This window comes from Trifolium pratense, linkage group LG7 (assembly GCF_020283565.1).
Source record: "Trifolium pratense cultivar HEN17-A07 linkage group LG7, ARS_RC_1.1, whole genome shotgun sequence".
Classification (NCBI taxonomy): Eukaryota; Viridiplantae; Streptophyta; class Magnoliopsida; order Fabales; family Fabaceae; genus Trifolium; species Trifolium pratense.
The window spans coordinates 12,157,501-12,183,579 of NC_060065.1; the positions used below are offsets into that span (position 1 = coordinate 12,157,501).

Below are 26,079 nucleotides of genomic sequence, written 5' to 3' on the forward strand. Positions count from 1 at the left end.
GTGGCCAAGGATCAAATCTACTTTGCTGCAGCCATCAGGCAGGCCATATTGGTCATTAAGGCTGTATTGTGCCCTGCCTCAGTTCTTAGGTTGGCAAATCTGCCAATTTTGACTACACTGGTAATTGGGACTGCATCTCAACTCCCAGAGTTTTTACAGTATTTGTGCTACAATTGCAGGAAGGTTTTACAGGAGAGGCATAATAACAACTCTGACAATTCATTCTATTTCCGGATATACTTGCTTGTGCTGGGCGTTTATGCAGCTATACGCGTATTCTTTGCATTGCTGCTCAAATTTCCAGCCTGTCACAAACTGTCTGAAATGTCTGATCAATCATTCTTTCAGTTTTTCAAGTGGATATATCAAGTGAGTTATTTTTACTAATAATACCTGACAAGGCTATTTTCAGGTTATTTTTGTATGTTATTATGACTTGGTTTCTTTTTCAATGAAATAATTCAGGAGCGGTACTATGTTGGACGTGGTCTTTATGAGAAAATGAGTGACTACTGCAGGTGTGTTGTGTGCAGAAAACCAAATTTTTCATTTGCATATAGGATGAGACACCTATTTACTTATTTTTTCTCTTTCTGGTTTGAACTTCAATCCATTTATCATCGAAAGGACTATGGTTAGAAGAAGGGGAAATTGTATAGAGCTGCCTTGAACATAAGGTCTTTTGCACGTAGTCACCTTCAAGTTTAATATCGTTTCAATTTTCTCTAACATTTAGTTATTTTGATAATAAGCCTTTATGTGTTAATTTTGAGCTAACACACTATTGGGAAACAGATCCTAATATTTTTTTTTTCTTATATAATTTAAACCATTGATACATGTTTTTTAATTTGAAATTGATTTTTTTTATTACGTTAAAATAATAAAAAAGAAAGATCACAAACTTGAAATTGTCTCCGGTCGTCTTATTTATTTCATTTACTTTATCTCTTTAGATTAACAAGTTAAAATTAGATTATATAGTTTCCATAATAAATTAAGTACAAACTGATGGTTTGTGTTTAATACGGATAAAAATGCTAAGATTAATTTATTGGTATTGAGGTCCCCCACGTTAAAGTAATATCTTCCGTTATAATAGCTAGAGTCTGGGTGCCAAAATAGTTTGGACTTTCTCTATAATGATGCTTTTGCGTGATAATAACCTTTTTATCAAAAAAATTGGCGGAGTTTAATGACTCATTGGAATCGTGGTTGATTGAAAGCTGTTAGAGTTCAAAAGTGCAACAAGGTTTTATACAATCTTCCCAAAAAGAGAACAGTTATGAACTGTCATCAGTTTTACTCTGTTTATCTGCAAGAAAAATAAACCGATTTACTGGGAATTTTTATTTCAACCAGCAAACTACTGTCCTTGAGGCATGTCAATTGTGCATGGTTCCATTGTCATAATTAGCAATGTCGATGATCCACTAGGGTTGTTTCTGTATTGGGTATATTTGCTATGTTGTCAGCAGCGCTACTTTGTGATAAGGATATTTCATTTTGCTTTTTTTTTTTTTTTGTTGTTGTTTTCTGCAGTTATGTGGTCTATTGGTTGCTGGTACTTGCTTGCAAATTTACTTTTGCATACTTTCTCCAGGCATGTGGATTCTTATCTCTTTCTCTGTGTGTAAATTTGTCGATCTATAGTACCATAGATATTACCCACTTGGGTTGGTCCCACTTGGGTTGGTGCATTGATATTGACTTGGGACCTGGAAGTGTGCCCTCTTGAGGTCTGAGGTTCGATTCTCTCTGGTGCCAATTTGAGTGGGCTAATTTAGCTTATTCAAAAAATAGTACCATAGATATTGTAAGATTTTTATTCTGTTCCTAATTCCTGGTTTCTAATATTGCAGATAAGGCCTCTTGTTAAACCTACCAATATCATTGCGGATCTTCCATCTTTGACTTACTCCTGGCATGATTTAATCTCAAAGAGTAAGCCTATACTGTTATTTAATATTTGTTTGATGGTTCAATTTTTAATCCCCGTGTTTGTCTACCATTTTGCTTGTGATACCATGCCAAACAGTAAAGGATGTAAATGGAAGATTTTGAATGAATTCCATTTATTTAAACTACATGGTGGAATTAGATTTTCTATGTTGAAAAGGCAAACTGTCACCTCATTCACCATAATTACTAGATACTATCACTATGTGACATGTATTGTTGCCCTATTTGCATTTTATCAAAGGAAACTAGGAAATGTGGAAAACAATACAAGTCATCCTAATTATTTACTGAAAATACGCTGCCCCTTAACCACATGCAAGATACTTGTCAACTTTTCAACAACTCGCAAATGTCTTTCTGACTACATGTACCCAGTACACACCTTTGCTTAAAACTTTTAATCACCATGTGATGTGACTGAGAATTATTAATTAAGGATTCATAACCAAGCAGTAGCCCTTTATCTATTAAGGAAAGTGTAGTGGTTTTTTTTCTCTAAATAATTTATTGTGTTGTTCTTATGAAATTTGATGATGTATATATGTCTCTCTCATTTTTTCTTCCAATCCCAGACATTCTGTCTCTGTCTACTTTATACTGTGAATATCAATATTAAGTTGCATTTGTTGATTATGTTTGTATTTGGGTTTTGCAGATAATAACAATGCCTTGACTATAGTTAGCTTGTGGGCTCCTGTTGTGTGTGTCAGTATTCTACAACTCTACTTTTCATTAATGTTAGCAAACCGTTGTTTGATCATGCATTTATGCAAGTTTTTTAGTTTTTTTGGTAGAGTTAATCTAATGCTATTTTTGTTCTGGTCCACCGGTGGGGGGCTTAATTGAGGCCTCACCCTTGAAGCCCCACCTGTTGTAATTGTACATTTATTTAAAATAAACACTTATAATTATAATTCTAAAATGTAGTACGCTCAAAACATTGCTAGCAACTACGATTATTTTGTTAATAGTTTTCTTCTTGTTTTCAGCTATACTTGACAAACCTTTCTAATGTATGTACAATGTACATTCTGCAGATTTATCTCATGGATCTTCACATTTGGTACACTGTGATGTCAGCAATCGTCGGTGGTGTAATTGGTGCACGGGCTCGGCTAGGCGAGGTATTTTGGTTCCAGTGTGGTAACCTTTTGGGCTTTGTTCTCTGCTTTTTTTATTTCAACTGTTAATCAAAATGGAAGGTATTTGAGTTTGCAAAGTCCTAAAGGTATTGTGAAAACTGATTTATAAGGAGGGCTTAACCATGGAAAGAAAATAGCCGATTGAGTACGGCAAAGAGGAGAGGGAGGGGGGGGGGGGTAAGAGAGTGGATATAATTATTAGGTAGGTAAGACAAAAATGGTTTGAGAAACCAACTTAATATTTTATTTGGTGAGTTTTGAAAGGAGGTTTACAATTAAAAATGGTTTAATCAATTCAATTTGTTTATATTTTTCGTAGAAAATGAGAATTTGGTAGTTTTAAATAAGAAGAAAATATCAACGGGACATGAGCGTAATAATATAAGAAAGAGGGTTCATTTTTTTTTCTTGGACCAAAATCATACATTAACTATAATGGAGGGAGTAACATTTAAAAAAGGCTTTCTTTTCCTGTTTTAGGGTGCTAGTCTGCATTTATTTTATTGAAGACATCCATGTTACTGTGACTGATCTGTTTTTTCCATAGTTGTCTCATTTCTTGTATGAATTGTTTCTTGTTAATAACTTCCAACAGATACGTTCAATTGAAATGGTGCATAAACGTTTTGAGAGTTTCCCTGGGGCATTTGTAAAAAATTTGGTCTCTCCGCAAGCAAAAAGGTGGGTAATTTAGGATATAGCTGTTTTAACTGATATAGCTTTACTTGTTTTACTTTTTCTCTAAATTCTTCATTTTTATATTTTGATTTTGACTTGGTGGACAATGGAAATGTTTTTTTTAATATTGTTCGGGTGCTAGATATTTCTAGCCCATACTTTTTGGTGTTTAGTTACTTCCTCCAGTCCTGATTATACATAAAAATAACTAAATGCACACCTATTAAGAAAGTTTGTTGAGTGAAATTAATATCCCCGATCTCATATGTTCCCTCCGCCCCTAGTTATAAGCATCTATTGCATATTTCAATATTAAGATAAGTTGGTACTGTAATTATCGTGTATAATTATTAATAAATTACCCTGTGTATAGATGTATTTAATATTAACTTTTTATATTCACAGACAAATTAGTAGTATTAATTTAAGCTTATGTTTGGAAAAGAATAATGCACATTTCTAGTAATTTGAAAAGGGTTTGTATATCTTTAGGGACAATTTTTTTTTCTCAATTGGTGCTTATAATTGGGGATGGAGGGAGTAAAATATTAGTGTATACTCAATAGTGCCCTTGATAGGAACTTGTTCCATGAGAATAAAGATTCATTGGTCGATAAAACACTTATTAATTGATGGTTATTTTAGGATATTTGTCATTAAATAGAGTCAGAGGTAGTTTATGTGCTTATATTCAAGACCAAAAAGTGAGTCTTTTGTTGCTTGTATTCGAAACTGGAGTAGTATTTTGCTATGTTTGGTGAATACTCATCCATTTCTATACGAATGACTTTAGAAAAATATTGACTGTCGTTTTGTGTTTTCAAGAAACAATTAATTGCCGTGTTTACTACTCCAATTCATTATACTCTTCCATCCATTCATGACAATGATTAATACCCAATGGCCGATACAAACACTTTTTGTAAAAGTTTTACACCCATTTATTAATTATCTGTTTTAATGTGTAGAAAAACCTTGAACAACAACTATTTAGAAATGGAGGTAGTGCTAAACTTGTGTAGAAAACTGTCACGTTATTTTTGAGCTATTTGATACATCAAGGTTTCTTGATGGTGTGTCATGTGTGTGTTCTTGTTTGGAAGCCAAATCTTAGAATTGAGAGTTGGGCCTAACTCAACCCTACAAATCCTGCTTGTAAGGTGACGATTGTCTCTACTTTATAAACATATATTCAGGCATCGTAACTAATGTGGGACATCTTAACACACCTCCTCGCGCCCATCGCTTTTGAGCTTGGGACGCGAATATAAATGGTGGATGGCCCGATCAGAAACTTGATAGTAGGCGGCCCAACAGATTGTGGAGAGGCTCTGATACCATCTTAGAAGTGGGAGTTGGTTGCCGGAGGGGTGGCAGCGACGCTAGTAGCGGGATGTGATGAAACAAACCGGGAAAAAACGCCGGAATGAGTCATGACAGCGAATAATGGGCAAATTGGAGTTAACACACAGTTTGGCGAAAAAATCTCACCGGAGGACTGTGGGTCCACCGGGTAGGCACGATGTAGGGTTGCCTCTTAATAGGCTCTAGATACCATCTTAGAATTGAGAGTTGGGCTTAACTCACCCTTACAAAACCGGCTTGTTAGGTGAGGATTGTCTCTACTTTATAAACATATATTCAGGCCATCTTGCAACCGATGCCAATTCACCTCCTTTGTACGGTGTAGATCAGATCAGTCTGCTTTTTGTTTGGTATATGGGGTGATTCAAACCGTTTCTTTCTTGATGCGATTATTCTGTATTCTCTTAGGGGACATAATTTTTTTTTTTTTTAGGATTAATTCGTAAATGGCTTGACTTCATCCCTCCAGTCAGTTTGAAGGGACTTAATTTCGAAACCAAATTGGAATTCAAAAATGGTTTTGAATTGCTTGTTAAAAAAAAAAGGTTTTGAATTGCTTAAAAATAGCAAGAGAATCAGATTTGGTTTAACAATAAATCTAAGTAAACCAGTAGCTGCATCTACAAAGACAGTATAGGGAACATTTGCTGGTCCCCACTAATCACCGTAAACTAATTCTAAAGGTATAGTGTAGCGAGTGTGTGAAAGTGGTGAATGCAGTCTTTGAGCTTTACCCATAGCTAAAGCAAACTAAATCTCAAACTCAGTTTCAATTTCGGAAACCACTTAACAATAGTCTTGTGGTAGTTCTTAAATGATTACGTCTATATGTTGGTGAGGAGGAACAAAATCTCCAATGGAAGCTAACGAATCAACAATCATCTTGATTACGATGCGATTTTGGGAATGATTGTGAATGCGCATCCAAAGCTCAGATTCACGAGTACATCCAATAATACGTGTCATGATAGATCTAGAGATTGTGGGTTGAAGCCACGATAGAAGCCACTGTACTGACTGCCAGTGCCAGCTGCAGATCCTTTCCCTCTAACTAACTGATGTCAGCCTGGCCGCAGGGAAACTTACAACAATGGCTTGCTGGGGAAGTTTAAACGTAAACAAACGTAAACAAAAATAATAGACAATAATTCTATTCTCACAAAGAAGAATGATAAAATTTCAAATTGTGAATCTAATATTTTCAATGGTAGATTCAGTCGCAGATTTTTTCAATATCAATACACCCAATACAATATATTTGCTCGTATCCTTCAATATTTCTCTTCTCTAATAATTTTTTTAGGTATTCAAAATTTTGATGTGTGCTTGTGACCAGATATGATAAATTATTGTCCTATTGTTTGATTTATTTGAAATGCTATTTTAGGTTTTTATCTTCAGTATTTTTTCATGATAAATTCAATTTTGTTTGTGCTTTTTCAGGATTACCATCAATGGACCATCAACTCAGGTGATCATCATCATCATCATCATCATCATCATCATCATCATTATGACCATTATGATTGTTCTTGTTGTTACTTGTACTGCGTGGCAGGGTTATGTTTTGGGGTTGAACCCATTAATGAAGTTCATTTTTGAAAAACATCCTAAAAAGCGCATGGGTCAGGGGGGCACATGCACTGATGTAGCCTCTCTAACTTTGAAATTTCCACACACTACCCTATGTTATTTTCGTTTTGTAATTTTACCCACAAAATATGAAATTTTGCACACGTTCCAACCCTCTTGCTCATGTTTCTTGGCACACAACAACATAGCGGTGACAACACCCACTGCCCAAGGCGACAATTAGTAGCTTTAGCAAGTCTAATTAACTCTTTTGTCTTTTCTGAATGTAACTAGAGTGACAGTAGGATAAAGCTTTTGAATTGTGTGTTGATAATTCATGCTTACAAAGAATAAGTGGCGTGTGAAATCATCCATTTTCATTGGGATATTGGGTATAATTGCCACACAGCAATGAAAATTAAGTTGTTCAGTTTAGACTTGATATATAATAATATGAAAACAAAAATTAGTCTTTCAGTGTATGCAACTATACAGACTTGATTTTTGTGACAAGAACTTCCAATTTGATGTGAGTAATGTGTTCACTGAATTCAAAGTGTGGATATTGGTTAAATTTAATTTTTAGAATAGTTATTGAATGTGTGAGTATGTCAATTTTATATGCTGGTGTTTGCAGAACTTGACTCTTCACTTGTGTACTTATCAAAAGTTATGTGTTTGATAATAGGTCATTTTGATGTGATTTTCCTTCCTCCCCTTATGGAAATATGCTGTGTTTGCTATTATATTTATCTATTCATGTACCATTCTTTTGCGAGGAATATGTAGCATGCAGTATGGGTAAATGAATGTGGTTTGTCTGGTACAGGATTCTCAGGATATGAACAAAGCATATGCTGCCATGTTTGCTCCATTTTGGAATGAGATAATTAAAAGTCTGCGCGAGGAAGATTATATTAGCAACAGGTTAGTCGAAGGAAACTTGCTGCTTTACAAAGTTTCAAAATTCTTGTGCACTGAAACGGGAAGGCTTTGCAATATTCAACCTACTCCTTTTCTGTTTCTTTTCTTCTTCTGCGAAGGAGTCAAAGAACTTATTGTGTGCAAAGTGACTGGGTGGATTATGCTGAATATTTTTGTATCAGGCTTTGCATATTTTGATCTCTTGAATTTTTTTCCGTTCATTTACTTAATGTTAAAGGATGGTTTATCCACCTCTATCTATCTATATATTTCTATTTCTGTCTTAATATTTCTTTTGCTGTTCGGAAATATGAAAAACAGGATTTGTTTGCTTTGGGTTTTAAAATCCTGTGTTGCCAGGCTTAGCTTTTTATTAATTGCTTATTTGTTTATTTTTTACTGTTACAGGGAAATGGACCTACTTTCTATTCCTAGCAATGCAGGAAGTCTGAGATTAGTTCAATGGCCTTTGTTTCTTCTAAGTAGTAAGGTGTAACCACTATGCAATATGAATAACAAGGAATGGATTTTAAAGAGACTTCTATAGTTTTCTGGGTTTCCATATGCTTTCTGACATAATATCTTTTTTTTCAGATCCTGTTGGCGGTAGATTTGGCTTTGGACTGCAAAGATACACAGGCAGATCTTTGGAGCAGGATCTGTAGGGATGAATACATGGCTTATGCAGTTAAGGAGTGCTATTGCAGTATTGAAAAAATATTATATTCCTTAGTTGATAACGAAGGAAGACTTTGGTATGATATTTACTGCTCTATCTTACTGCATACTATTGTGTTGCATTTTTTAAGTTAGAGTAAGTGTACACTTTTTTAGTGCTTGTTTTGTGTTGCCATGACATGAGTGCTAATGCCATTTTTCTCTCGGCTGTATTTGGTATCTTTTGTACTGTTGTAAATGTGGGAGGAGATTAGGGGCTCTTCATGCCGTTGTGGATGACATCCACTTGAAGAGTGTCGTATAAAAAAATAACAGCACTTAATGGATAAGCCATTTTTGTTTAGAAAACTAAGCTCTTAATTTTTTTAGTAATTCTGTACTTGGAAAACTCAAGGGACTTGTTTTTCCAGACAAGTGCTGTTTTTTTAATTCTTTTAGCCCCTTCTTTTTCTTTTGTTTGTATTCTTGTTTATCTTCTTGATTTGTTGACAAATTTTGAATTTTAAACAATATAGATTTTCAAAGGACACTATGTTTTTTATATGGCGGTTTTCTCTTTATTAGAAGGATCCCTTTGCTCTCCACAAATATGAATTTCTTTTCATTGCTATTAAAAATTTCTTTTAGTTTATCAACAGAAAAGATGGATGCCTTTCTCCTGGATGCTTGATCTTTTAAAAGATTGAAAAGCTTAATGAACTTTGTAGCTTGGATAACTTGACAAGATTACTTCACATTTCCAAGACTAAAACTCTACCCTTCATGACATTTTCTAAGATTACTTGACAAGATATTCTGTGGGGTAATTGTTATTGAGAACATGAAGTTACCCAGACTTATAAATCAGGACAATTTGTATTGGTAGCGCCGTTCAAATGTGTGGCTAATTACGTTCACCAGATGATTAATGAATATAAAAATGCATCACTACTCATTAACCATCTAATAAACAGAATTAACCATGATTTTGAAATATGCATGATATTAAGGTTTTCTATTATATATGATATCTATATCTATTAACCAAAATTTGTGTTCAAATAAACACCTGAAATTCCTGGTTAATAACATTGAAAATCATTGTTAATTGTATTATGTGAATGGTTAGTAAAGTTGTGACACACTGTTATATTCATTAACAATATATTGTGAAGAGCATTAACCATTCAACCATTTAAATTGTTGTTGAATTTTGTTGGCTCATTGTGCGTCAAAATAACACACCTCTAATTTAATGATTTGATCAAATCCTATTTATTAGTTTACTTTATCTTTGTAGCAGATGGATTACTGTAATGGAAATTTAATTATCTGTTTTGAAATTTCTTTTGAATGTTAATTTAAGTTTTTTGCTCATATAATAAGTTAGTGCATTAATTTTAGTGTTGAGTGGCAGATCCATGCTTGATGAAAGATTGTAAATATTCTCTTTGACAGGGTGGAAAGAATTTTCCGTGAGATCAATGACAGTATATTAGAGGGTTCGCTTGTTATAACCTTGTCTCTTAAGAAGCTTCCACTTGTTTTGTCTAGACTTACGGCATTGCTCGGACTCCTGGTAATTTTTTGGTTGACTATTTGGTATTATTTATAATATTTTGTTACATATAAATAATGTCATGTTTTCGTTAATCTCTATCTTATTTTATGGGTAGTTTGCTTTATCTTATAATCAAGCATTAGAAATACTCCACTATTAACATAGAAATAATTTAGTAAATAATGTATAATAGGAAACTCCTGCTATAATATTTGGTACGGATGTTATATTAACCACACCTCACTCCTTATTTATCAGACTCGAAATGATCCTGCACTCGCAAAAGGTGCTGCAAAAGCTGTTTATGAGCTGTATGATGTTGTTACTCATGACCTGGTGTCCTCAGATTTAAGGTACATGGTTGCATAACTGAAATTTCATAACCTTTTTATAGATTTTTTTTCCTTAATATTCTTCCCTCAGTTTTCTTTTTTTTATTTAAATTTTTCAGGGAGAATCTTGATACATGGAACATTTTAGCAAGAGCTAGGGATGAGGGCCGCCTTTTTTCTAGGATAAAATGGCCTAATGATCCTGAAATTGTAAGTGCCTTATGTTTTCATACAAGTCGTCCTTTTATCACTGTTTATACATATCATTTAATTTATAAGGTTTCTTTTTGTAGAAAGAGCTTGTGAAGCGGTTGCATCTTCTGCTTACTGTAAAGGACTCTGCTGCTAATGTTCCAAAAAATCTAGAAGCCAGGAGAAGACTAGAGTTTTTCACAAATTCATTATTTATGGATATGCCTTTGGCAAAACCTGTTAGTGAAACATTACCATTCAGGTATGAGTGCACATGCATATACTTTATTGTGTTAATTCTATCTCTCTTAATATTAACATTTGTTGATTGTGTTTTATTTGTCAGTGTTTTCACTCCATACTATAGTGAAACTGTGCTTTATAGTACATCTGAATTGAAAAAGGAGAATGAAGATGGAATTTCTATTCTATTCTATCTTCAAAAGATTTTTCCAGGTAAGGTTTCTTTTCTCCTAGATTCCCCTTTGAACATGTCAATGTTAGAGTTCTTAGAGTTCTCAGTGACTCCTTAAATATAGACTTTTCGACAAAATACCGATACCTAAGTTCCATAGCTTTGCTTCCACTAGCCCGATCATAATAGATTTTCTTACTCAATGTATCAGAGTATATTCAAGATGTAAAATTGAAAGCTTTGCTTACTTTCTGTACTGGCAGTTAGGTCAGTTGAAACAGTTAGTGTTGGTTGAATTTCCTGTTATTTTCGTATGCATTGTATAAATACTGTAATCTGTATCACAGAAAGCATCAACAATACAATCATTTCATTCCTCACAGAATTGGACTTTTTTCTCTTCTCGCAGAACAACACTAATACAGTGTTGTATTTCTAAAATATTGACTGAATGCAGGCTGTTTCCGTCCTTGTTAGTGTTGTATTTACTTTTGGCTCTTAAAAGATTTATCCATTAATCGTTATGTCTTAAAACTTCATTATTACACTATCGTGCTCCCCTTTCCCATTCTTAGTCAATTTTGGAGCAAAAAAAATGTAACAGGGGGAAGTAAATTTATATTTCAAGAGGAAACTGTTTGAAAAATTATAGTTCTTAGTGGATAGGAGATGGACATGGAATGATTTTTGTTATGATGAACCTTGCTATTTTGGGATTGAAATTTTATTATTTTACATTGCAGATGAGTGGGACAACTTTCTTGAAAGAATTGGCCGAGATTTGTCTACTGAGGATGCAGAACTTCAAGAAAATTCTAGCGACGCTTTGGAACTTCGTTTTTGGGCATCTTATCGAGGGCAGACTCTGGCTAGAACAGGTTATAATTTCTTGCCAAATCCTGTTTGTCTAAGTTTATGTTTCCATTTGACATGAGTTGATGCATAAATAGTGTATTTGCAGTAATTTTGGTTTCTTCCTTGAACGCTGTGCTAATGTTTCTTCAATCCCTTCCTCTTTGGATTTGCAGTGCGTGGTATGATGTATTACAGGAGAGCTTTAATGCTGCAGAGCTTTCTGGAGAGTAGATCACTGGGAGGTAGTTAAATAAAAACATTATTCTAATTAAGCTTGTCATGTATATTTGCTGACATCGGCTGTATGAATAGTGGACAATTATTCTCAGAACAACTTCATTACAAGTCAAGGTTTTGAATCATCACGTGAATCACGGGCACAAGCAGATTTGAAGTTTACTTATGTCGTATCATGCCAAATTTATGGTCAGCAAAAGCAGCGAAAGGCACCCGAAGCTGCTGATATTGCTTTGTTGTTGCAGAGGTATCATAATTGCATGCTCTTATTTTCCCAAGCACTTTCAGTGTCAAGACTGACAGTATTATATTGCATTTATATGGGCATCTGTGTGATAGTAGCTTATTATGTATGGTAGTCAAGCATTACTGCTTTCCTGAATATTTTATAGAATGTCGCATAAAAAAATATATTATAGAACTGAAGTGTGCTTTAGATGCTACCTAATGTCAAATATGAATTGCATATTGAAATTTGATGAATGCCATCTCATTTTGGCATTTTAGATTACAAAATGTGACGGTGGTACATATTGGTACATATTTAGGTGAATCTGCTATTGCTGAATTTTCTCAATTAACTTTTATTTCATAGTTACATCTGCGTTTAGAAAGCATAATTTCTTTGTCATTGTTTTTTTATTTTTTATTTATTTTTTATTTTTTATTTTTAAATATTTTGTTACGCCAAACCTTTATCTTTGTTATCAGGAATGAGGGTCTCCGAGTTGCTTTTATTCATGTTGATGAAAGCACAACTGATGAAAGCACCCCACGGGTGTTTTACTCAAAGCTTGTCAAAGCCGATATAAACGGAAAAGATCAGGTGGGAAAAAGCTTTGACTAATGCCATTTTTTACTCATTATTATATAGCAATTACAGTTTTATCCTTAAATGTTGTGTTCTACCTTGACGGGTTCTTTATGTTTTTCTTGCACAAAGGAAATATATTCTATCAAACTTCCTGGGGATCCAAAGCTTGGTGAAGGAAAGCCAGAGAACCAAAACCATGCGATAATATTCACACGTGGTGATGCGCTGCAAACTATTGATATGAATCAGGTCAGGACATTGCCTCATGATGATTTGCTCATTCTGTATATTCAGCTTTTATGCATGATGTTTTGTACATTTTTTATATCAAAATGGTTATTGCAGTATTCTATAGTGTTCTAGTTTAGTTATGATAATCGTAGTTAGCTAACAGTTAATTGTTAACTCGATAATAGTCAGTAGTTAGTTAACTAGCAGACCTCTTAAATATTACTAATTAGAAATTGTAATAAACTGAATCGATAATCAAATTATATTTTCATTTCCATTCACAAATTCTGTTTCTGAAAGTTATATATATATCGCATATTAAAACTATTTAGAGTATAACATAGAGTAGAGATGCACTCAAAACTTATCCTTGATCTGTTTTGGACCAAGATCTTTGTTATTGCACTCACATTCGTCAACGCTCCAAATGTTCAGTCATGTGCTTCAGGGGATGTGTTGAGATCCCTGTTATTCCACCAGCATTAGTCCACTCTTCAGATACTCGGTCCTGAGCTTGAGGAGTGTGTTGATAGTTGCACATGACTATAGATATATGGCCTAGGTAGTGCTCAATTCTAAATATTGAAGGAAATGGAAGGTCGCTCAATTCTATGCTTACATGTTGGAATCATGTTATGAATTTGTTTTGGCGTAGTTTCTCTTTTTATCTGAATCTAAATATTGCACTGTTGCATTTTGTGATAGATGTGGTTTCTACCATAAATTACAAAAGCTTAATTAACTATATAAGATCTGGATATGTTTTTTTATTTTTATTTTCATGCTTTGTACAATCATGACGTCGAACAAGTTATTAAATTATGAGGACCCGTGAATGACTAAATGTTAAAACCTTTTCACAATTACTTGTATTCGAATCTAGTACTTCTATTTATTCATACAAAAATAAATTTTTTAGCACTTAACTATATGTTGCAGTCATGTTGTTTAGCAAATTTTATCCTATTATACTTCACCCAAATTCTCTATTTTTGCTTTTATATGCAAATATTGTTTCTCCCGTTGTGTACTCTCTTTTAGAATTTTGGTGAGTCCAAAAAGCTATATGAAGATTTGACGATTAATATACAGAATTCATTTGGCATCTTAAAATTCACTCCTCACATAATACATTTGAAGCTGAATCATGGACAAATATGGGTGGCTCAATAACAGATCACTGAAAGGCTTTGCTATCTTCTTAGAATTTGGGATAGGTCTTAATTCAATCCAAAAACCTAGCTCAATAAATGAGAATTTTCAACCCTCTAAAGGACTACTCGGCAATATCTCTAGTAAATGCAGTATCTTTGATTAATATACGGTTCCCTAGTCTGTGTTTGGTGTTCAGGTCTAATTATTTAGTGGAGAAATATGTCGTATTCAATCAAAGATATGTTTGTAAATGAAAGTGACTGGAAACAGTTTTACTAGACATATTTATATTTATTGGATACATTATGTTTGCTAGGACAATTATCTGGAGGAGGCAATGAAAATGAGAAATCTTCTTGAGGAGTTTCATGCGGACCATGGCCTTCGCCCTCCAAGCATTCTTGGAGTGAGGGAACATGTTTTTACGGGAAGGTGTGGCATTCACCTTTAAAAATTCAATAAATGAAGTTACACTATTGGGCTTTAGCTCCCCCTCATTTGCTTACATATTGCATGCTGATACTTCTGCAGTGTCTCATCGTTGGCTTGGTTCATGTCCAATCAAGAAACTAGCTTTGTAACTTTGGCCCAGCGCGTTTTAGCAAATCCTCTCAAGTAAGTTGTGTTTATTGCTGATGCTGTGCACATTTCAAAATTAATGGAAGTGATTGGTTAACCCAATTTTTTTTATTTTAACTACACCCTCTAATTTAAGGATGCTGGTTTATCTGTATACACGTTTCATGTTTGGATATTTTTGCGTCATTTGATCTTTGTTGCTGATTCCACTTGGTGGGAGTTTGATTTCTGTTGATACTATTTTGACGTTGCATCTACCATCAATGCATTGGTATTTAAATCTGTCTCTGTAGCATTCTATATTGGCAAGCCTCAGTTACTTTCAATGTGTGTTTTTCTAGGACTCCAATTTATGTTTTTACTATTCAATGCCAACATAATGATGATTTTAATGCTTCAGTCTTATGATTTCAAATGGAGTCTTTAGCTTTCATTTCAAATGGAGTCTTTAGCTTTCTGTTAACTATAACTTCTGTTACATGTAGACACCGATAATAGATGCTCTACATGATACATGAAAATATTTATAGTTAAACAAGAGAAGAGATAATAGTTTGGTTGAGGTGCTAAAACATACACAAACACGTACACACTGTTCATCCTGTCCCGTAACATTTTCTCATACTGCTTAAGGTATCTAATAATTGTAAATAAAGCACACCAGAGGTTCCATTTTTTAATTTTTGATGATTGTATCTATGAATTCATACACCATTTACATTATTAGTGGTAATTATTTCCTCTGTTTCTTCGAAGTGTCGTTCTTTTAGAAAATTTGCATTACAATTTCTTTTTGTTTTAGAAATTCAAGACAACATCAATTAATATTTTGCCAATTGTACAATCTTCACGTGGCATTAGTTAATTAACACAAATATTTATTAAGAGACAGAGCTATTAATAGATAACTGAATTTAAGCATTTTAATTGAATTTCTGAATGTGTAGGTAATTAAATTAATCGTGTGTTACTTAAGGTTGAAATTCAATACATTTTTAATTTTATACCCTCCCAAACAATGATAATTAGAACTTTTATTAAAATAGATTGTCATACTTAATAGACTCTTTTTTTTGTTGGTTGGAAAAAATCTTGCAGAGTCCGCATGCACTATGGGCACCCAGATGTATTTGACAGAATATTTCATATAACCCGGGGAGGGATTAGTAAAGCTTCACGTGTTATTAATATTAGTGAAGATATATATGCTGGTGAGTAAAGAATCTTCTCTGTAATCCATATTTATTTATGGATATTTTGTTGTTGAGAAGTGTGCACATCAGACAATGCTTTGAATAGTGTATTAGTCATCAATGCTTAGCTGCCAGCAGTTAGTACAGCTGTCAAGTAGTTCATTTTAAGCCTTTCTGACAACATTGTCGTGAAAGATAATGACCGGTCATTATACACTATTTTCAGGAGATGCATTTTATTGCCATCTGTTTAAGACCATGATTATGCAATTTTTTTGATATTAGTATTTCCATCTATATGTTTTTTGTTCTATATGATTAATCTTGTGAAATTGAGAAATAATTATTGTGCAGGCTTCAACTCTACGTTGCGACTTGGAAATGTCACACACCATGAATACATTCAGGTTGAATATACAAGTACACCATGAATACTTCCTGGTTTTAGATCAATGCAACTTTTCCATTTGTTAATTTCTCTTGCCTTGTTTAGGTTGGAAAAGGAAGGGATGTTGGTTTAAACCAGATTGCCCTCTTTGAAGGGAAAGTAGCAGGTGGTAATGGAGAGCAAGTGCTTAGCAGGGATATTTACAGGCTCGGGCAACTGTTTGATTTCTTCAGAATGCTTTCTTTCTACTTCACAACTGTTGGTTATTATGTTTGTACCATGGTATAGTTCTTAAGCTCCCATTTTTTTCTTTGAAAATGTGGTGATGTTGACTGATTTTTGTTTTTCCATTGACTTCATCTGATTTCTTATAATGCAGATGACAGTCCTCACAGTATATATATTCCTGTATGGAAGAGCATACCTGGTAAACTGTTTAAGTTTTGTTTTATTATCTGCTATGTTTCTCCACTTCTGTCCGACTCTAAGTGGACTATTTTTTTTTATAGTACCTTATTTACAAAGGATATAGTATCTTCATGGTTATTGTATTTACTATTTCATTTTCCAACAAATTTTTGTTCCACCATCACTTACAGCAAGATGAACTGCAACTCAGTTGGAGAGTGTTATTAATTTCCCGCTAGGTTTTTCCCTTGATAAGTAATATTCATATCACTTTTAACATGTCTTCCTTTAAGCACACACTGGCTTGCATGATAGGGGTCTTACTGTGAATATGGGACATTTCTCATTTAGTCACATTTTCAGTTGCGTGAAACATATAGTTAGGTGATTAGTTTTTTTCAATTGGGTTTACTTATTATGTTATATCCTAAGTTGTGCTGCAGGCATGATTTCTGAAGGAAAATGATTTTGTTGAAATATTGAAATATTTCTAAATTTCCTACTCTTTGGGACTTTGTTGAACTTGATATTTTTTCTTTATGATGTTCTTGCTCTCAGGCGTTTTCTGGTCTTGATGAAGCTGTCTCAGAGAAGGCAAAACTGATGGGTAACACAGCACTTGATGCAGCTTTGAATGCTCAATTTTTGGTGCAGATTGGTGTTTTTACTGCAGTACCAATGATAATGGGGTTTATACTTGAATTAGGGCTGCTGAAGGTTAGTCTATGTTGTCAGGGAACATTTTTTTTTTATCATCTCAGAATATCATTCTTGATTGTTTTATCACTTTAGTTGGTTCAGTTTTATCAGTATTAATATAAAAAATAAGAATGTTAGATGTTAAGGCATCATAAAACATTATTCGCTAGGAAAAATGCTAAATTATCCGCATTTGGCACGTATTTGATACAAATATGGGTATGATATGCCCAAATATGTATCCTGTAAGTACCCACTATTATTTATTTACTTTCTTTTCAAAAAGAATATCAAATACAATTTTGACATGGTTTCACTATTCCTAAATATGTCTGGATATGTCTAGAGTGCCAGCCAAACATCAAAACCATAACATGATAAGCACAACATCGGAAAAATAAAAAACGACACAGAAGATGGTGAGAGAAGAAGAAATAATGAACTGGAAAACCGTCGGTTTAGCCGATTCTACATGATCTTCTCTTTTTATAAGTAAAAATATTCACGAAAAGGTATCGTTTTTCGGTAACCGAGAAATCCAAGTAGAAGCTCTTCCCATATCCTTGTGCCTTCTCTATTAATTTTCTTGTAGAAGCTGGGTTCTGGTTTAGAAAAGTGAGCTGTCAGGATGCAGATGGACAGTGGCCAGAGAAGATGCACTGTGGTGTATTTGTAGGAGAAAGAAAAGATGATGTGGTGAACCACTAGTCTGATTAGATAATTAGGGTTATGACTTATCTAAATAAAAGTTTTGGGCTAACTTGCCTGCTATCCTTTGCAGCCCACTGCTCATTTTAAACAGATGAATAACATAGTGATTAACTTGTATTTCACAATGAGGTTCAAACTTATATACAATCATAAAATAAGGAAACCAACTATCCTAATAAATAGGAAACTAAATCTATCATAATAAATAATAATCAACACTCCCCCTCAAGCTGGAGCATATATATCATATGCATCCAACTTGTTACATATATAATCAATCTGAGGCCCCCCCGTAGAGATTTAGTGAAGATATCAGCTAACTGATTATTTGAGCTCACTGAAGAGGTTTTAATGATGCCAGAAATAATCTTTTCTCTGATAAAGTGACAATCAACTTCTATGTGTTTAGTCCTCTCATGAAAAACTGGATTTGAAGAAAGATACAATGCAGACTGATTATCACACATAAGTTCCATAGGACCTAGTTCACAAAACTTCAACTCTTGTAACAAGTGTTTCAACCATAAGAGCTTACAAGTAGTGTGAGCCATAGCACGATACTCTGCCTTCTTGCTTGACCTTGCAACAACAGTTTGCTTTTTACAGCATTCCAATGGCTATCACAAGGTGAATTTAGAAATTGACTCACAACACTAACAGCAAACGAAATATCTGGTCTTGTCACTGTGAGATAATTCAGTTTCCCAACTAACCTTCTGTACAGCTCAGACCTTATTCATAAAAAATCAGTTTGGTATATGTTAAGAAGTCCCACATCGGTTGCGAGATGGCCTGAATGTGTGTTTATAAGTGAGGGCAATCCTCGCCTTATAAGCCGGTTTTGTAAGGATGAATTAGACCCAATATAAAATCTAAGAGGATCTATATATGATTTGTTTATATATAAAATTTTGATAAATATATCCATGATCTGCTCTCGTATCCCGAGTTTTAATATTTCTTGTGTCCCCATATTTTCATCTTATTGTACTCGTATTGCATGTATCAATTATATTCGGTTTCTTACTTTCATTTGTACTTCTTTTCATAATCCTATATCGTATTACATATATCGATTATATTCAGTTTTTGGTCTTTATATATCCTAGATACTCTGTTCTTTTTGGCGTTATATATTGTCTATATCTCATGAAAATGTTTGCAGGCTGTTTTCAGTTTCATCACAATGCAACTTCAGTTGTGTTCTGTCTTCTTCACATTCTCTTTGGGAACTAAAACTCATTATTTTGGGCGTACTGTTCTCCATGGAGGTGCTAAAGTATGTCTCATCATCATCACCATTATTATTATTATTATTATTATTATTATTATTATTATTATTATTATTATTATTATTATTATTATTATTATTATTATTTCAACATCAGAAGACTCAGAATTCATAAGTTGAAAGTGTTTGACCTTTCACTGTAGTACCGAGCAACTGGTAGAGGGTTCGTTGTCCGTCACATTAAGTTTGCTGAAAATTACAGACTATATTCTCGAAGCCACTTTGTCAAAGCGTGAGTAAAATTTACAATTTCTTTTATTTTTGTTTTGGTTGATGTTGAAGGACATTGAGTTACATTGATTTTATCATGTCTGTGCAATACAACAGGCTTGAAGTAGCACTGCTACTTATAGTTTACATTGCATATGGATATGCAGAGGGAGGTGCTGTTACGTATGTTTTGCTAACTCTTAGCAGTTGGTTCCTTGTCATTTCTTGGCTTTTTGCTCCTTACATTTTCAACCCTTCCGGTTTCGAGTGGCAAAAGTAAGTTGCCTGGATCTTAATTACTTGGTGCTATAATGTAAATACAGTAGTCATAGTTGTTCACTGTCATGGAAATATACTTATTAGTGTAACATTAATTTTGTGTGTGTATATATATATATATATATATATATATATATATATATATATATATATATATATATATATATATATATATATATATATAGTGTAACATCAATTACTTCCGTTCAATTTCTGTAGTTAATAGACTTGTATTCTGATATATTTTTTATAAAATAAATAAACACAGTTTGTTCCTACATTGAAATTTGTTATCAACTTGGTTCTCTAATGATTAATGAATAAAAAATGTTCAACGTTAATTTTTGACAAATTCAGAAAGACTGAATTACCAATTTGATATCAAAAAGCTGACATTTGAAATACCATTTTGATGTTGTCAAGAGTCCCACGCTGAACATGGGTTCATAAGTATTAGAATTTGAGAGGCCTATACTCAACCACAAAAGCTAGCTTGAGCGTTAAGGTTTGCACTACACTTACAAAGGCTATCTTTGCCATATCTCTGGCCAATGTGGGACTTCTAACAATAAGTATAGGCAGTCTTGTTATTGAAGCAATTATGAGATGTCAATTTTTGCATATTTAGAGGACCATAATGGAAGTTCTTGATTTTGATTTGGATCGTTTTCTATTTCTAAATGGGTCATTTTTCATTGTCTGCAGAGATGATGAATTCAGTTAACTTACAATCAAGTGCTTAGTTTACTAATCTGATTATCTGTTTCACAGGACTGTTGAAGATTTTGATGATTGGACAAGTTGGCTCCTTTACAAAGGAGGAGTAGGAGTGAAGGGAGAAAATAGCTGGGAGTCTTGGTGGCTAGAAGAACAGGTAACATTAAACTTTTTCTCTTGATTGTTTGTATAGTTATCTCGTCAAAGATAAAACATTGCTTTACTTTTATGAAGTAAATAACTTACTTTTTCAACCTAAATTGTGTGTAAAAGGAACTCAAATGCATTAGTGTTGAGTTTGTGTACAAGCAACTCAAATGTTTACATATTCAAGAATAGGGTGCCATGGTGCATGCTTTTGTAATGGATATAGTCATGAACATTAAATAAATAACAAAACTAAATACTAATAACCTAATCGACATCTATAGCCTTCATATTGATGCTTTCTCTATTAATTTCTAATGACAGTTACTCTTTCTGTAGATGCATATCCAAACTTTGAGGGGTCGTATCCTGGAGACAATTTTGAGTGCAAGGTTCTTCTTGTTTCAATATGGTGTTGTGTATAAGCTACATCTTACTGGAGATGATACATCACTTGCGGTAAACATTCCATCTTCCTCTATGCATTTGATAGTTAGGCTTAATGCAATTTTGGTCCCCCTATTTTTTTACCGCAATTTTAGTCCCCCCCCCAATTTATAAAAATTTAAACATTTGGTCCCCACTTTATTTTGGCTTCAATTTTGAGATTTTTTAATTCTAGATTAAACGCAGAAATAAATAATTACATGTTATTTAAATATTTTATTTAAATTAAAAATAATGGCTTCGGGCTTCTTTTAATATTTCATAAACATAAAGCAAATACTTGAGTCTTATTTATAGGTTCTGACTATTTTCTATTTTGTAGATATATGGATTCTCATGGGTTGTATTGGTTGGATTTGTCTTGATATTTAAGGTTTGAACTTTTCCTGATAATTTTGTAGAGCACCTTTTCTGTTTATTTATTTTAGACATCAGCTATCTTAATTATCATTCCGTTTTCAGATTTTTAACACCACTCTTTCCTTTGGATTATAATATTTCCTTGCTTTGCAGATCTTCACTTACAGCCCAAAAAAGTCGGCCGATTTTCAGCTTGTTTTGAGATTTTTACAGGGAGTTGTATCTATAGGCCTTGTTGCAGCTGTGTGTCTTGTTGTTGCTTTTACTCAACTTTCTATACCTGACCTTTTTGCAAGCATCCTTGCTTTTATCCCTACCGGATGGGGAATATTATCTGTAAGTTTGGTTTATTTTTGTACACTTTTCTTGATTTGAATCAATGTGGAGATCATCTCAGACAACTGCTAGGACACAACAAATAATTATCAGCAAGCAAGTTTCCTAGTTTATTTGGCACCTCTGAATTATGCTCTATTGAGAATTGTCCTGCATTTATACCGAGGCAATAATATTACCAAACTTTCAAGAAAAATAAGTGCGAACCATAGAACTGTAGAAGTTTCCTTCAGCAAGACATTATTTGTAGAGCCTTTGCGATAAAATAATGTTGCTCTTTGGGATGGTATTATCATAACTTCCAGGTAGAACTTAGTAGAGAATCAAAATGCTATGGCTATAATAATTTTTCTAGATGTCTAAAATAACAAAATAAGTTATCTTGAATTGTGCATTCTCTTAAAATTTGGACTGGGTCTAACTCAGATTGTAAAGTGATGAATGCCCTTCACATATAACTGACTGTTTTTTAATAAGTGTCAATGCTGGCAGTTGAAATTAATTTCTAAAATTTTATATAATGTCTACTATTTTGCAGTTGGCAATTACATGGAAGGGTATTATGAATAGACTTGGCTTGTGGGATTCTGTTCGGGAGTTTGCTAGAATGTATGATGCTGGAATGGGTATGATTATCTTTTCACCAATAGCATTTTTATCATGGTTTCCATTCATTTCCACTTTCCAGTCTCGCCTTCTCTTTAATCAAGCCTTTAGTCGAGGTCTTGAAATCTCCCTCATCCTTTCTGGAAACAAAGCTAACGTTGAGACATAACTCTCCCTATTGTATATTTGAGATGTATATTTTTTGTAGTATAGAGTTGACTTGCTTGTACATTTAAGTAAAAGAGAAAGGAAGATGCTTTTTTGAATGGGTCTGTGTTTGTTTTGCATGGCTCAACAGTTTAGTTCCACCATTTTGTATTTTGTCGTCATTATATTTTGGCAATAGTTACGTTATCTTACGATACATGAGAGTCATATCTCGATTCAATATAAAGCTCAACTTCATTAATACAAATTTTTAATGTGTATCTCTATATTGGACATGAATCTCATTTTGAATCTCAATTTTTTTATCATGAACCCAGAGTTAAGTTTGGGATACTCTTGTACGTTGTAAAGGGTTGTAATATTTTTCTTGAGGAAAATTTTACTTTCAACCATTATACCTTCACCCTTACAAATTACCAAATATTTCAGTTTTACCCTCTTACCATTTGTTTTGCCCCTTTAAACTTTTATCCTCACTTTTAACTTTTATATGAATTCAACACCACAAAACATTTTCGGTATGAAATTTTTTTCTGTCAAACAATTTCCTGAAAATACAACTCTGCATATCATCATATCACAACGCAAATACATTGATAATTGATATTCACAACGCAAATACAACTCTGCATATCATCATATCATTCCTTTTTCTAAGCCAAGAAAAAGGATTAATAAATCTGGTTATACTAGAAATTTATAATATAACCCTTTTATCTCTAAATTCTTTCTCTAATTTTCTTTACTCAATCATGCAGATATGAAATTGAATTGTTATTAATTTTAAGAATTAAATAGTTAAATTCAGAGACACCAGTATCCACTCGATGAATTGCTTCCACTACGGTTTAGAATCAGTCTCAAATACTCCACCTCTTTTATAGTTTTTTTTTTTTTTTGACACCTCTTTTATAATTAAGGATCATTTACCTTGAATCCAAGATGTGTCAACCATCGCAAATTGTCCCATATGGTCTCTAATACACCATTCCACGCTTGTACCATGCTCACAAATTGTTCCGTGCTATCGTAAATATTAAGATTAATTAGGAATTTAAAATAGTAAACTGGCATGGGAACATACTTCAATAATTTCACACTTAGGAAAGAAAACGTAAATGGGATGTTAGTAGTTAGAAATGAAACAAATTATTTTATAATTTTAATGTATTTGGATTTTAATGATGTATATCTCGACTAAATATTCTAGATGATTTTTTTTGGGATTATATTTTGAATTTTAAACTTATATTTTTACAATGGTACATAGCATCTATGTTATTTATTTATTTTTATTTTTTACGAGAGCGTTATTAGTTTAAATCGGTATATAATACTCCCTCCGTAACACTTTATACGCAAAAATGTACTTTTTAGGCCCATAATATTGACCAGATACATTAAATATACAATTAACCTAAAAAGTGCATTTGTTGGATCGACATAGTTTTGTTGGTAGGTTTTTATCGAGTTGGAATCCTCAAGATCGGATATTGTTTGAAAGGACTAGGCGTGTAGATACTCCGTGTTGACGGTAGTGGTCGTTCGTCGTGCTAATTGCTGGTTTTTTTGTGATTCTTGTGCTCGGGGTGTTCAACCCAATTAATTGACCAACCCTCGCTTGAAAAAGCTATCATTTCTTATTGCTTGCTGCAGGGAGAAGCGGGTATGTGGACCGTCTCCGTGTTGACGGTAGATTCATTCGTGTGGAGTTATTAGGAGTTACTAGGATTAACAAGAAGTTGGTATTATCATGTTTCATTGTCATACTTAGCTCTATGTCCCCCCAATTTTTGTATATATACTTTTTTCCTTTTTTTTTTTAATATAATAAAGAGATATATGCAAAGGATGAGATGAAGCCTACTTTATCCTCTGATGTCTAGATACTCTTTTCCTTATAAAAATAAAAATAAAAATAAAAATTGAAGTACCATAAAAACCAGTAAAACTGTTAAAAATCAGTTCACTGTTTTGTTTTTTGGATTTTAACTCTAATTTTTTTTAAGAAGCTAAATTAACCTACCCAAATTGTCACTAGAAAGAATCGAAGTGCCCGTTTGGTCCTACTTATTTATGACTTAAAAGCTACTTTAAGAATAAAGTTGAAAATAAAACTTTAAACTTAAAGTTGAAGTTGTTTGGTAATTTATTATTTTTTAACTTAATTATCACTTTTAAGTTAAATCTGTTTGGTAAAATATTTTTATAAAAGTTGAGATATTTTAATACAAATATATCATAAATAATAGGCTTATGAAATTCATATTTTTTTAATAAAAAAAATTATACTATGTAGAGACTTGACTTTTTTTACGGAAGATAATTTTTTTTTTTTTTTTGTTTACAATGAGTGGGAATCGAACCCATAACCTATAGTGTACAACCCAAATCCCTCACCACTAGACCAAACCTAATGATTTACGGAAGACATGATTTTCTTATAATGCAAATACAACATAATGGAAGACGTGAATTCTAAGAGTGTAGGAAATAGTTCATAATTAAAAATATAAATCATCACCAACTTAAACAATTTTATTTTCAACAACCTATTGGCTATCTCTTATATTTATATTCTAAGCTTGTTCCAAAAAGCTAGCTTTAACCTAATTCCTATTTCACTCTCTTTTTTATGTGGTCCCCTTAGTATTCTTTTAATCTCAACCGTTTAACAAAATGAATCATGTTCATACATTTCTAATTTATATATCATAAACTATAAATATTGCTATATTAATAGAGCTGTAAAAAGGGCCTTAAGGGGCCGGCCCTTTAAGGGGCGGACCCACTTATTCTTGATTACATATTACACCTAATTAGACTCATGCGGTGCATGGGTCAAAGTTCTAGTTAATACTATATACACAGTACATATACTATACTATAATAAAAAAAAATATAATTAATACTATAAGTGTATATATAAGAGATTAATATTAATATTAGTACACCTGTATAGATTAATATTTTATGAGAATGATATCTATATATGAGAATTAACTAGTATCCAGATTCGTGCCAAGCACGGGTAAATATGCGTGTTTAAAAAAAATGCGTGTTTAGATTTATTGACTTGTAAATAATATATTTTACATTCTTTACCAAAAAAAAAATAATAATATATTTTACCTTAAATAGATTTTTTTTTTAATTTTAATTGCCAATTTAAGATAATTAATTGCTAAAATAACACTCTGTGATAAAACCTAACTGTAAAATTTATGTATAGTGTCTTGGATTTTCTTAGGGAAATATACTTTTTTTTAACTAAACATGTTAAGAAAAATATTTTTTTTTATATCTTTATGAACTTAAAAGTTTGTTCATGTTGAGGAGTATGGTTGATCGTATTACTGCAAATATATATCAAGGTGATATTTATGCAAATAGTAGTTGACTCCAGGTATATATCAACGTGACTATATTATTAATTACGAAAGAATCA

The 26,079-nt window shown here is 32.9% G+C and overlaps 1 protein-coding gene across 1 annotated transcript in view; it reads left to right on the forward strand.

Moving 5' to 3' along the window:
- The window catches only part of LOC123897021 (callose synthase 10), a 36,243-nt gene extending 13,365 nt beyond the window's left edge, over nt 1-22,878 (forward strand). Inside the window, exons 16-51 of the mRNA XM_045947519.1 lie at nt 180-369; nt 466-518; nt 1,543-1,603; nt 1,863-1,944; nt 2,618-2,667; nt 3,000-3,086; nt 3,700-3,785; nt 6,591-6,618; nt 7,549-7,646; nt 8,052-8,133; nt 8,238-8,398; nt 9,759-9,879; nt 10,120-10,214; nt 10,313-10,403; nt 10,487-10,647; nt 10,732-10,841; nt 11,544-11,678; nt 11,829-11,897; nt 11,968-12,139; nt 12,604-12,718; nt 12,836-12,955; nt 14,409-14,524; nt 14,624-14,707; nt 15,770-15,882; nt 16,219-16,271; nt 16,358-16,534; nt 16,632-16,679; nt 17,219-17,377; nt 19,236-19,349; nt 19,505-19,593; nt 19,689-19,847; nt 20,622-20,724; nt 21,054-21,173; nt 21,484-21,534; nt 21,675-21,857; nt 22,396-22,878. Of these exons, the coding sequence (XP_045803475.1) occupies nt 180-369; nt 466-518; nt 1,543-1,603; nt 1,863-1,944; nt 2,618-2,667; nt 3,000-3,086; nt 3,700-3,785; nt 6,591-6,618; nt 7,549-7,646; nt 8,052-8,133; nt 8,238-8,398; nt 9,759-9,879; nt 10,120-10,214; nt 10,313-10,403; nt 10,487-10,647; nt 10,732-10,841; nt 11,544-11,678; nt 11,829-11,897; nt 11,968-12,139; nt 12,604-12,718; nt 12,836-12,955; nt 14,409-14,524; nt 14,624-14,707; nt 15,770-15,882; nt 16,219-16,271; nt 16,358-16,534; nt 16,632-16,679; nt 17,219-17,377; nt 19,236-19,349; nt 19,505-19,593; nt 19,689-19,847; nt 20,622-20,724; nt 21,054-21,173; nt 21,484-21,534; nt 21,675-21,857; nt 22,396-22,632 (3,973 nt within the window). The 3' untranslated portion in view covers nt 22,633-22,878. The remainder of the gene's footprint in view (nt 1-179; nt 370-465; nt 519-1,542; nt 1,604-1,862; nt 1,945-2,617; nt 2,668-2,999; nt 3,087-3,699; nt 3,786-6,590; nt 6,619-7,548; nt 7,647-8,051; nt 8,134-8,237; nt 8,399-9,758; nt 9,880-10,119; nt 10,215-10,312; nt 10,404-10,486; nt 10,648-10,731; nt 10,842-11,543; nt 11,679-11,828; nt 11,898-11,967; nt 12,140-12,603; nt 12,719-12,835; nt 12,956-14,408; nt 14,525-14,623; nt 14,708-15,769; nt 15,883-16,218; nt 16,272-16,357; nt 16,535-16,631; nt 16,680-17,218; nt 17,378-19,235; nt 19,350-19,504; nt 19,594-19,688; nt 19,848-20,621; nt 20,725-21,053; nt 21,174-21,483; nt 21,535-21,674; nt 21,858-22,395) is intronic.
- Nucleotides 22,879-26,079: the final 3,201 nt, after the last annotated feature.